We start from the raw sequence: 13420 nt of genomic DNA, 5'->3' as shown, positions 1-13420 counted from the left end.
AATTCCTTCCGACCTATGTTCGTGACACTTCTCACGCTCTTAAACTTTTCGATGATTTTAAGTTCCCTGGCCCCCACCGCTTTATTTTCACCATGGATGTCCAGTCCCTATATACTTCCATCCCCCATCAGGAAGGTCTCAAAGCTCTACGCTTCTTTTTGGATTCCAGACCTAATCAGTTCCCCTCTACCACCACTCTGCTCCGTCTAGTGGAATTAGTCCTTACTCTTAATAATTTCTCCTTTGGCTCCTCCCACTTTCTTCAAACTAAAGGTGTAGCTATGGGCACCCGCATGGGTCCTAGCTATGCCTGCCTTTTTGTTGGCTTTGTGGAACAATCTATGTTCCGTGCCTATTCTGGTATCTGTCCCCCACTTTTCCTTCGCTACATCGACGACTGCATTGGTGCTCTTCCTGCACCCATGCAGAACTCGTTGACTTTATTAACTTTGCCTCCAACTTTCACCCTGCCCTCAAGTTTACCTGGTCCATTTCCGACACCTCCTTCCCCTTTCTAGATCTTTCTGTCTGTGTCTCTGGAGACAGCTTATCCACTGATGTCTACTATAAGCCTACTGACTCTCACAGCTATCTGGACTATTCCTCTTCTCACCCTGTCTCTTGCAAAAACGCCATCCCCTTCTCGCAATTCCTCCGTCTCCGCCGCATCTGCTCTCAGGATGAGGCTTTTCATTCTAGGACGAGGGAGATGTCTTCCTTTTTTAAAGAAAGGGGCTTCCCTTCCTCCACTATCAACTCTGCTCTTAAAAGCATCTCCCCCATTTCACGTACATCTGCTCTCACTCCATCCTCCCGCCACCCCACTAGGAATAGGGTTCCCCTGGTCCTCACCTACCACCCCACCAGCCTCTGGGTCCAACATATTATTCTCCGTAACTTCCGCCACCTCCAATGGGATCCCACCACTAAGCACATCTTTCCCTCCCCCCCCCCCCGCATTCTGCAGGGATCGCTCCCTACACAACTCCCTTGTCCATTTGTCCCCATCCCTCCCCACTGATCTCCCTCCTGGCACTTATCCGTGTAAGCGGAACAAGTGCTACACATGCCCTTACACTTCCTCCCTTACCACCATTCAGGGCCCCAAACAGTCCTTCCAGGTGAGGCAACACTTCACCTGTGAGTCGACTGGGGTGATATACTGTGTCCGGTGCTCCCGATGTGGCCTTTTATATATTGGTGAGACCCGACGCAGACTGGGAGACCGCTTTGCTGAACACCTACACTCTGTCCGCCAGAGAAAGCAGGATCTCCCAGTGGCCACACATTTTAATTCCACATCCCATTCCCATTCTGACATGTCTATCCACGGCCTCCTCTACTGTAAAGATGAAGCCACATTCAGGTTGGAAGAACAACACCTTATATTCCGTCTGGGTAGCCTCCAACCTGATGGCATGAACATCGACTTCTCTAACTTCTGCTGATGCCCCACCTCCCCCTCGTACCCCATCTGTTACTTATTTTTATGCACACATTCTTTCTCTCACTCTCCTTTTTCCCCCTCTATCCCTCTGAATATACTCTGAATATAGCCCATCCTCTGGGTCCCCCCACCCTTGTCTTTTTTCCCGGACCTTCTGTCCCATGATCCTCTCGTATCCCTTTTGCCTATCACCTGTCCAGCTCTTGGCTCCATCCTTCCCCCTCCTGTCTTCTCCTATCATTTTGGATCTCCCCCTCCCCCTCCAACTTTCAAATCCCTTACTCACTCTTCCTTCAGTTAGTCCTGACGAAGGGTCTTGGCCTGAAACGTCGACTGCACCTCTTCCTACAGATGCTGCCTGGCCTGCTGCGTTCACCAGCAACTTTGATGTGTGTTCCTCTACTGATTACTATGATTTATGAAGGCCATTGTGCCAAAAGCTTTCTTTACGACCCTATCTACCTGTGACACCACCTTCAACGAATTATGGACCTGTATTCCCAGATCCCTTTATTCTATCACACTCCTCAAAGCCCAACCACATACTCTGGTTGGTTCTATTGAAATGGATCACCTCGCAGTTGTCCGCATTAAATTCAATCTGCCATTTTTCCACCTGGTACAGATCCCACTGCAAACTTGGTGACAGTCTACCACGCTGTTCACTACAACCCCAATCTCTGTGTCATCTGCAAATTTGCTGATCCAGTTAACAACATTATCATCCAGATCATTGATCTAGATGGCAAACGACAATGGACCCAGCACCGATCCCTACGGCACACTTCTGTTGCAGACCTCCAGGCAGAGAGGCAACTATCTACTACCATTTGGCTTCTCCCACAAAGCCAATATCTAATCCAATTTACTATCTCTTCTTGAAGTATGTAAATAATAACATGTGTGCCCTTTGTGACATCACTTTTCTTTTATGTTCTGTCTACCTGGTACTTGTGAAGGGTCCAAATTGTCAACTACTTTAATTGCTGCTGCTGAGAGGGTTGAGGATGGAATGGTGGAGGAGGTAGAAGGAAGATGGATAGAGGAAATGAGTAAGCAGGAGGAAATATGGCTTTTATATTTGAATTGCAATGATAGCAATGCTCTTAAGAGTTCTGACAATGTCTTTGATCTCAAGTGTAAAATCTTTACTCTTTCGTAAGATGTTGGGCATGCTAATGGCTGTGATTCTGTTTGGATTACTGAAGATTCTCTTTGTTCTGTCATGGTATACTATCACCGTGCCGAATGGGATACATTTAGTAAGATGAAAATGTTTCAGAACAGACTCAGCAGCTTAAAAATAATTGCTCCTATTGGCAGCAGCAGAATTGTATTATTCACATTTGTTAACTTTATGGCCCAACTTATCCCACAATGACATTACAGTCAAACCAGGGAATTAAACATGCTTCACTGAGGAGTGCAGAATGACTCGCTGGCAATAACAGTTGACATGCATGAAAGTGGTGACTTGGTGAAGCTGCAGTACTGGATGACGTAACAGTGCCTCAGCAGTACCCCCAGACCAAACCATTTGAGCCGCTGCATCAATAACCTTTCTTCCATCCTAAAATCTGAAATTGAGATATTTGCAATCAGTTGTAAGTGTTAATTTCCTTTTACAGCTTTTTAGAAAATGAAACAATCCATGCAAGTCCCAGACAATATCGGGCATGTGCTGATGAATAGCATGTAACACACATGCCAGGTAACGGCCATCTGACAAGGGAATCTGCCCACTGACCCTCGAGTTTCAATGGGAATTCCTGTAGTTGAGTTTCTAACCATAAATGTTCTGGAGTCACCTTTGAACTAAAGTACAGCTGGGCAAGCCACATATTCTGTGGTTGGAGGAGTTCAAAGTAAATTCATTATCAAAGTACATATATGTCACCATTTAAAACCCTGAGATTTGTGTTCTTTTAGGCATACACAGTAAATCCAAGAAACATAATAGAAACAATGAAAAGACCACACCTAATAGGATGGACAAATAAACAATGTGCAAAAGATGACAAATTACGAATACAAAAGAAAAAGAATAAATATGTATATCAAGAACATGAGATGAAGTCCTTGAAAGTGAGCCCAAAGGTTGTGGGAACAGTTCAGTGATGGGACAAGTGAAGTTATCCCCTCTAGTTCAAGAGCCTGATGGATGAGGGGTAATAACTGATCCTGAATCTGGTGGTGTGGGTCCTGAGGCTCCCTTATCTCATTCCTGATGGCAGCAGTGAGAAGAGAGCATGGGCTGGGTGGAGGAGGTCTTTGATGATAGATACTGTCTTCCTGAGAACACTCCCAATAGGTGTGCTCAATGGTGGGGAGGGCTTTACCTGTGATGGATGGGGCCATATCCACTGCTTTTTGTAGGATTTTCTGTTCAAGGCATTGGTGTTTCCATATCATGCTGCAGATAGTTAATTTACTCTCCACCACACGTCTATAAAAGTTTCTCAAAGTTCTAGATGTTGTGCCCAATCTTGGCAGACCTCTAAGGAAGGAGTTGGTCGTATGCTGAATATCCTGCAGTGAGTGACTTCATTTGCTGGCACCCCATGCCTTTCCACCATCTACAAGGTATAACCACCAGTGTGAAGGAATAATTTCCACACATGGATGAGTGGAGCTCTAAAAATACTTAAAGATGCTTGTAAACTTCCAGGAGAAAGTACTTCACTTGACCTGCTCCTCATTTACAACACTAAGCGTTTGCTCCCTCCATCACCATCGGTGCATCATCATGCACTTATTTACTCGCGTAGTCTAAAACAACAATATCAATCACAACTTGTCTCCACTCAAGAGGGATCAATGGTGCATGGGGATACCACCACTTGGTATGATTTCTGTCAAGTCATGCACCTTCCAGTCATGGAATTGTTACTACACCTTTATTGTTGCTTGGTTTAAGTTCTACCAAACAGCAATATTAAATTGAATTGGATTTATTTCTTACATCCTTCACATACATGAGTAAGAAATCTTTACATTACATCTTCGTCTGAATGTGCAATGTGCAAATTATAGTAATTTGTAATAAGTAGTATGTACAGTAAGATATACAACAGAACAGAGCTTAGAAATACAATTGTGTCAGTGTGAACTAATCAGTTTGATGGCCTGGTGGAAGAAGCTGTCCTAGAGCCTGTTGGTCCTGGCTTTAATACTGCGTTACCGTTTCCCAGATGATGGTAGCTGGAACTGTTTGTGGTTGGGGTGACTTGGGTTCCCAATGATCCTTCAGGCCCTTTTTTGCGCACCTGCCACGGTAAATGTCCTGAATAGTGGGAAGTTCACATCCACAGATGTAGTAGGCTGTACTAAAAGGTCTGTTCAAAAAAAGTCCCTTCTCAAGAGCACAATTTTATGTCGTATAGTTGGAGAGTGTTACGTGTCCACAGTTTTGGTTTCCTGGGAGTCCATAGTTCCGTTTGGGTGTCACGTGTCCCCAGTTTTGTTTTACTTTGTGTCCACAGTTTCGTTTCTGTGAGCGTTACTTTATGACATATGCTAACGGTATAAAAGGAATGTGGACATTTTGCTGAGAAGGGAGTCGAATGAAAGAGAGAGAGAGAGTGAAGATCGCAGTCTTCAAGCTATCCAGGAGTAGCTTATGATCGAGAAGGGTAAAGTCTAATGCTTACCCATACCCAAAGGATTAGGTTAATCAGCGGCACTCTGTGCATTGTGGAGACGTGTCTGTCCTTTGTATGATCCATGGGTGTGGATTTCGTGACAGTCACTTTGTGAAATCGCTCTTCGTGGAATCTTTGGAATTTATCTTGATCGCCTCGTCGCTGCACTGTGAATGGACAAGTCTCTCCTCTCAACTATTTTGTGAATTTCTGGAACTCTCTGAACTGCCACTTCAAGACTGTGCTTGAGTAAGATTTGTTGAGAATGGGTTCTGAGTTTGACTGTTTGGGAGCTATAAACGCATAACACTGTTAACTTCTGTTTAAGAAAGTAGTTTATTTAATTTTCTATATTTTTGAGTAGATGTAAATATTAAATAATATTGAAACCCGACTCAATTTGTCATCTCTGGCTGCTGATATGTTATGAAATCGTGACAGGGAGAAACATTATCTAGCTATCAAATGTTACTTTTGTCAGTGATGTAAAACATAATTTTAAACAAATGAGTAGGGGACTTTTGCCTAGTATCTTGGCCAATATATATATTCAACCAGCATCACTAAAACCAATCATTTACTGTATTTTGATCATGCTGTATGCAAACTGGCTCCAGTGTTTCAAGAATAATTAGGTGTAGTGGAAAGTACTACAGAAGATCCTGCAGATGCTGGAAATCCATAGTAACATACAGAAAATGCTCGAGGGACTCAGTGGTCAGGTTAGGATCCATGAGAGAAATAATCAGTCGCTATTTTGGGCTGAGAATCTTCATCAGGGCTGGCAGCTCCTAACTTCATCTTGTCCTTCTTCCCCTCTCCCCACCTTATTTTGCAACTTTTGCCTCTTCTCACCTATCACCTCCAACTGGTGCCCGTCCTCCCTCCCTTTTCTCCGTTCCATTTTCTCCAGCCCTTTGCCGTTTCCAATGATCACCTCCCAATTTTTTTACTTAATTCCCGCTCCCCCACACACTTGACTTCACCTATCACCTTCTATCTTGTACTTCTTCCCCTCCCCCCACCTTTTTATTTTGGCATTCCCCCCCCCCACTTCCTTTCCAGCCATGATGAAGGGTGTCAGCTCGAAATGTCGACTGTTTATTCCTCTCCATAGATGTTGTTTGACCTGCAGAGCTGCCCCAGCATTTTGTGTGTGTTGCTATAAAATAATCTACTGGAGCTATTAAGATAGCATCGGTGGAGAGCGAAATAGTTAATGTTTCATGTCAATGACCAGCTCTACTGCAGGAATACTGTATACTGTGGCATGTGTTATAAAAGTTCAATACCTTGCAGTGGACATGTAGGCAAAATTGCAGTCATCTGAAATAAAGACTAGTGGTTTGTGTGTATATATATTTTTTAAAAAAGGCTAAGGAACAGGAAACAATGCTAATGTTAAATCTCTTTTGACTGAAGATAAATGTGCAGTGATCTCTCCAATTGTTAAGTATTGAGACCTGCAGTTGCTAGTAATGTGGACTGGGGTGTACAGGGATTAATTTCAAAAGTTGAGAGCAGGCATTTGGAAACAGTAATCAGTGACGTGAATAGTAAAAGGCTTCAGGAAAACATGGGCCGATGAAATTAAACACAGGAAAGTATGAAGTAATTTATATTGATAAAGTATGAAGAAAGTTCTCATTAATGCTTTAAAGTGGGTGCAAGGACAGAGAGATTTGAAAAATGTGTTAAATATGCAAACATCTTGGCCTTATAATTAGAAGCTTGGATATTAAACTAAGGGCATTTTGATCATGTTGATGGAACGTTTATTAGGTTCAGATGAAATACTGTGGAAAGTTTCGGCACTGAACTGAAGGAAGGATGCTGCAGTCCTAGTGAAGACAAAGTTGTTGCTTACTAACATAAGACTGGGAAGAAAGAATCCATTTAAAAGAGGAGACTTGGATTTCTTAATATGGAATTTAAAGGTTAAGGAGACATTTGATTGAAGTATCCAAAGTCTTATTAAAATTAGATCAGCATTTTGCAGTTTCCTTAGCCTGGCAAGAAGGATATTTTCAATGAAAGTCAAAGAAAGCAAAATTGGGAAAATGCATCACAAACAAGAGACAATCTGCAGATGGTGGAAATCCGAGCAACACACACAAAATGGAGGAACTCAGCAGGCCAGGCAGCATTGATGGAAAAAAGTACCGTTGATGTTTCCGGCTGAACCCTTTCGGCAGAACTGGAGTAAAAAAAGCTGAGGAGTAGATTTAAAAGGTGGGGAGAGAAAAACACCAGGTGATAGGTGAAATCTGGAGGGGGAGGGATGAAGTAAAGAGCTGGGAGGTTGACTGATGAAAGAGGCAGAAGGCCATGGAAGAAAGAAAAAGGGAGTAACCCTAGAGGGAGGTGATGGGCAGGCAAGGGGATAAGGTGAGTGAGGGAAAAAGGGATGGGGAAGGGGGTGTGGGGGCATTACTGAAAGTTTGAGAAATTGATGTTCATGCCATCAGGTTGGAGGCTACTGAAACGAAATACGAGGTGTTGTTCCTCCAACCTAAGTGTGGCCTCAACACGACAGTGGAGGAGGCTGTGGACGGACATAGCGGAATGGGAAGTGGAATTAAAATGGCTGACCATTGGGAGAACCCACTTGTTCTGGCAGACAGAGCGTAGATGCTCGGCGAAGCGGTCTCCCAGTCTACGTCAGGTCTCACTGATATACAGGAGGCCACACCGGAAGCACCGAGCACAGTCAATGACCCCAACAGACTTGTAAGTAAAGTGTAGTCTCACCTGGAAAGATTGTTTAGGGTCCTGAATAGTCGTGAGGGAGAAGATGTAGGGTCAGGTGTAGCACTTGTTCCACTTGCAAGGATGAGTGCCAGGAGGGAGATCTGTGGGGAGGGATGAATGGACAAGAGAGTCACGTAGAGAGTGATCCCTGCAGAAAGGAGAAAGTTTGGGGGGGGGGGAGGGAAAGCTGTGTTTGAGGGTGCGATCTCGTTGGAGGTGGTGAATGCTTCGGAGAATTATGTGCTGGACGTGGAGGCTGGTAGGGTGGTAGAGGAAGACAAGAGGAAACCTTATCCTTGGTAGGGTGGTTGTAGCATGGGGTGAGAGCAGACGTGCATGAAACGGAAGAGATGTGGATGAGGGCAGTGTTGATGGTGGAGGAAGGGAAACCCCTTTAGTTGAAAAAGGAGGGCATCTCCTTCAATTTAGAATGAAAAGCTTCATCCTGAGAGCAGATGCAGTGGAGATTGAGGAATTGAGAGAAGGTGATGGTGTTTTTACAAGTAGCAGGGTGGGACAATTTGGGTGGTAAATCTGTGGAATTTGTTGCCATGAGCAGCTATGGAGGCCAAATCATTAGGTGCATTTAAGGCAGAGATGGATAGGTTCTTAATTAGCCAGGGCATCGAAGGGTTTGGGGAGAAGGCAGGGGAGTGGGGATGACTGGAAGAATTGGATCAGCCCATGATTGAATGGCGGAGCAGACTCGATGGCCCAAATGGCCTACTTCTGCTCCTATATCTTATGGTCTTATGGACACCCTGGACTTTTTCAAAGAAAGCGGTGTCCCTTCCTCCACCTTCAACTGTCTTCTATTAATTGGGCAAGTTCATGGTGTCTGCAAGATGTTGTCTGAGAAGTGCTTTATTTACAGGGTTCCTGATGTCTACAAATATACAATAAAAATATGCTGATAAAGGGTCTTGGCCCGAAATGTCGACTATACTCTTTTTCCATAGATGCTGCCTAGCTTGTTGAGTTCCTCCAGCATTTTCTGTGCATTGCTTCGATTTCCAGCATCTGCAGATTTTCTTTTGCTTGAGATGTAAAGTTAACATTTCAGGGTAGAGAAAATGAGAAGAATCAAATCCTCAAACCTCTCACAGTGCTCAGTGTGACTGGATGTTGGTGATCCTTTTCCTTGTACGTTGGGATTTTTAAAAATTACTCAATCAGCTTTGATAAGTAGGCGATGTCATTCTCATGCTTTATTGAAGACTTCCAAAATAAAGTAGGTGCTCTGTCCTGATGAAAGATTATCAGGATGGCCAAGGGAATGTTTGAAACATTCTCAGAAAAAGTGTAACATGTACAAACTGCCGGAGGAAATTGGGTCATCTCTGCAGATTGAAAATAATATCTTCACCTCGCTGACAATTAACACTGGCACACCTCAGGGATGTGTTCTTAACCCATTGCTCTACTCTCTCTACACCCATGACTGCGTAGCTAGGCACAGCTCAAATGTCATCTATAAATTTGTTTGACGATACAACTACTGTTGGCAGAATTTCAGATGGTGACGAGAGGACGTACAGGAGGGAGATATATCAGCTAGTTGAGTGGTGTCACAGCAATAACCTTGCATGCAATGTCAGTAAGACCAAAGAACTGATTGTAAATTTCAGAAAGGGTGAGATGAGGGAACACACACCAGTCCTCATAGAAGGATCAGAAATGAAAAGTGTGCAATTTCAAGTTCCTGGGTGTCAGTATCTCTGAGGATTTAACCTGGACCCAACATATTAATGTAGTTGTAAAGAAGGCATGACAGCAGCTATATTTTATTAGGAGTTTGAGGAGATTTGATACGTCACCAAAGACGCTTGCGAATTTCTACAGATGCACTATGGAGAACATTCTCAGCAGCTGTATCACTGCCTGGTATAGGGGTGTGGCTACAGCTAGGATCAAAATAAGCTGCAGAGAGTTGTAAACTTAGTCAGCTCCATCATGGGCACTAGCTTCCATTGTATCCAGGACATCTTCAAAGAGCTATGTCTCAAAAAGGTGGCATCCATCATGAAGGACCCCCATCACCCAGGTCATGCCTTGTTCTCATTGCTACCAAGGTACAGAATGTGAAGGCACGCACATGATTCAGGAACAACAACTTCTTCCCTGCCATCCAATTTTGAATGGGCATTGAAACCATGAATGCTCCCTCACTTCTTTTTTATTTCTCCTTTTGTACTGCTTATTTAACTTAACTATTTTATATCTATGCGTACATTCCTTAATTCAAGTTTTTTTCTACTACTATTGTATGCTGCCGCAAAGAAAACAAATTCTATGACATTTGCCAGTAATATTAAACCTGATTCTGATTCTGATCTATGGAAAGGAATAAATAGTTGATATTTGGGTCGAGACCTGTTGAAGGGTTCCGGCCCAAAACATCAAGTGCTTATTTCTTTTCAAAGATGCTGACCGACCTGCTGAGTTCCTCCTGCATTTTCAATGTATGACTCTGGATTTCCAGCATCCGCAGAATCGCTTCTGTCTCAGAAAAAGTGCAAATCTTCACCAGAACTGATTATCTACTGCCCCTTGCAAACAGAAAGAGGAATATATTATTGAAAATTACCCACTCCATCAAATAACCCTTGTTCTTGTTCAGACCTAGAGGAACTAAAGCAATTTGTGAAAAACTCTGCTGTCAGTTTCAGTTAAGCATCATAAAAGTTATAATTGAGTGAAACTAATTGAATTCTTCATAAAATAGAAGGCACGCGAAGTAGATTTCACATATGTAAACAAATTACTGGCAGTATATTTTGTGCAGTTTCCTTGCTCAATTGTTATATAGTTAACTGTATTGCTTTTAGCTGTTAGTAATTTGAGGATATCATATCTAATTGGTCAACTACTTTGGAGATATTCTGACATTATTAACAATCTCTTTATATGTTGCAGGTATTCATGTTGCCTTCTGTGTTGAGCCTATTTTGAATACTCACACAAACCTAGAGTTAATACCCTTAGAAATCTTTACTATATTCAAATAGTTTCTCTAGGATCTTGGTATATGTTTCATAAAATCTTCACAATTTATAACCAAAACTGTTAAGCACCAAATAGCACAAGTTGACTTTGTACTAAATCAATTATCAAGCATGGTTGAAACAGTAAGCTAGTTATATGCTGTAATATAAAAAACTTCTATGTGATGGAGATTGTCCATGTGATATCACATGATGCCACGAGGGTTCAACATTTCTGAATTTAGCACTTCCATCTGTTCATATCTGTGTGGTCTAGGGTGGTTGGAGGATTTCAGTAATTGACTCAAATGACAACTTTCAAGATCCATGTAGGAGCTTTTAAACATTTGCAGTGAAACAAGATTCCTGGGATAATGTGCAGGATTAAATGTTTAACTCTTTAATATATGAGATGACTTTTGTGTATGACGTGTAAAATGTTTAAGTAAAGTGGGTATATATTTTGATATATAGTTATGTGTAATTTGTGAATAACCTAAACTCTAAAATTAATTTTATTTCAATTTTGCATGTGCTTGAGAGGCAGGCTTATCAATTGTATAGCTAGTTCTAAAATTTGGCTTTTGTAATCACTATTGAGGATCCATTATCCAAGTACTGCAGCAATGTGTAAGATTATCTTGAAAGTTGAATGAAGGGGATTGCAATGTTGTCTGCTTTTAAAATGTTCTAACAGGTTTACTTCTTTCCACAGCTCAGACATGAGCAGTGCCTGTAACACGTTAGCGCGAGAATTCCTGACAGATGTGCACCAGCTTTGTAATGCTGTGTCTCAGAGGTCTGAGAACAAGGAGGAGGAGGAGGAAGAAAGCCACATGGTTGCATTGGGTGAATATCTAGTTCGAGGTCGAGGATTCCTACTCCTAAGTACACTGGATTCCATTGTTGATCAGGTACTGTACTTATTTATTTCTTTGTAATGGTATGATTTATGCATTCTACTCCAAACTAAACATCAAAAAGTTCTTTTGAATCTGGCATGATTTTTTGGTATCTTAGCGAATTTGAGAAAATCTGCAATGGCTCAATCATCTCAAAAAAAAATTAATGTTAAATGATTCATTCTAAGAGTTTGCTGCAATCATATCAGTCTCTCAGGACACCTGCTTCCCTTTTTATCCTGTGTGTGCTTCTTAAGTGGAAAGTACTATATTTCCTGCCGCCGAGTCCTAAATATATACATGATTGATAATTATTTAAACTGACCTGACAAATGAAATTGTAGACATAAAGGCATTTAAGATTTTAAAATGGATGTGATTTTCTGAATGGATTCATTTTTATACACCAATTTGTACCTTTTATGCTTGAATTCTGATACCAGCTCATTTTAAGTGCTTTGTTTGTCAGAAAGACTTATTTTATTCAGTGGGTATTTGGAACATGGGATATTGAGGTGTAGAGAATCAGAATAATGGCAGATTTAAAGGTGGTTCTTTCCAAAATTAAATGCTAAGCTATCTGAGCTAGAGCTATTTACTTAAAGTTTAAATGCAATGAGTTACTTAAATGCTGAAGGGAATGGAGTTTGTTACCTCAGACTATTTGAGACGTGCAAGGGTGGTAGAAATAGAGGTTATCGATTTAAACCTGATGGATAAGAAATGAGGATACATGCTTTACATCGCTCAATGGTACAAATTACTGAAAATTGATGAATATTTTATTACTGTCTCTCTTAAGATAATTACACACATTCTGAATGCTAGAAAGACTTTTCATTATAGGTGGTAATTAATTTGAACAGTGTGAATTTTTGGAGACTGCAGTTTACTGCAATTTTGTTGAATTGATCTTGCAAGCCAGTAAGCCAAGATGACGTCTTTGTTCTACAGTGAAGAGCATGTAGAATGTGGAATGGCAGTATGTATTGCTTCAAAGGCATGTGATAGTGGCAGTAACCTAAATCAAATATTACCTTATGATGATAAATGTAAATGTTGCAGGTGCTCACTGATTCTTTTTTTGTGTTATGTTTGAGGAAGTGGTGGAGATTCAAGTGGAATTAAGTGGAGAAAAATGTTTATCTTTCAAAAACTCGAGATTTACTAAGAAGTATATCAAGAGAGAAAGAATGTGAGGCAGCACTTGTGAAGAGAGATGTGGTTTAAGTTTTGTCTTTCATTAGAATTGGGTCAAAAAACTAGAGATATGCAAGAAGTCTTAATGTAAGGGTTAGGATAAAAGTAATGAAAGAGTATTGTATGAGGAGCATTTGGCTCTGGGCTTGTACTTCGTCGTAGTCATACTTTATTGATCCCGGGGGAAATTGGTTTTCATTACAGTTGCACCATAAATAATTAAATAGTAATAAAACCATAAATAGTTAAATAGTAATATGTAAATTATGCCAGGAAATAAGTCCAGGACCAGCCTGTTGGCTCAGGGTGTCTGACCCTCCAAGGGAGGAGTTGTAAAGTTTGATGGCCATAGGCAGGAATGACTTCCTATGACGCTCTGTGCTGCATCTCCGTGGAATGAGTCTCTGGCTGAATGTACTCCTGTGCCCAACCAGTACATTATGTAGTGGATGGGAGACGTTGTCCAAGATGGCATGCAACTTGGACAGCATCCTC

The 13420-nt window shown here is 41.7% G+C and overlaps 1 protein-coding gene across 4 annotated transcripts in view; it reads left to right on the top strand.

The window, feature by feature from the left end:
* Positions 1 to 13420, top strand: part of lyst (lysosomal trafficking regulator) — a 291632-nt gene that overhangs the window by 75208 nt on the left and 203004 nt on the right. For all 4 annotated transcript variants that reach the window (XM_072251045.1, XM_072251047.1, XM_072251049.1 and 1 more), the window contains one exon: positions 11539 to 11737. In XM_072251045.1, coding sequence (XP_072107146.1) covers positions 11539 to 11737 — 199 coding nt within the window. The remainder of the gene's footprint in view (positions 1 to 11538; positions 11738 to 13420) is intronic.

Source organism: Mobula birostris, chromosome 2, assembly GCF_030028105.1.
Source record: "Mobula birostris isolate sMobBir1 chromosome 2, sMobBir1.hap1, whole genome shotgun sequence".
NCBI lineage: Eukaryota > Metazoa > Chordata > Chondrichthyes > Myliobatiformes > Myliobatidae > Mobula > Mobula birostris.
This window is presented reverse-complemented; position numbering and strand designations above follow the sequence as displayed.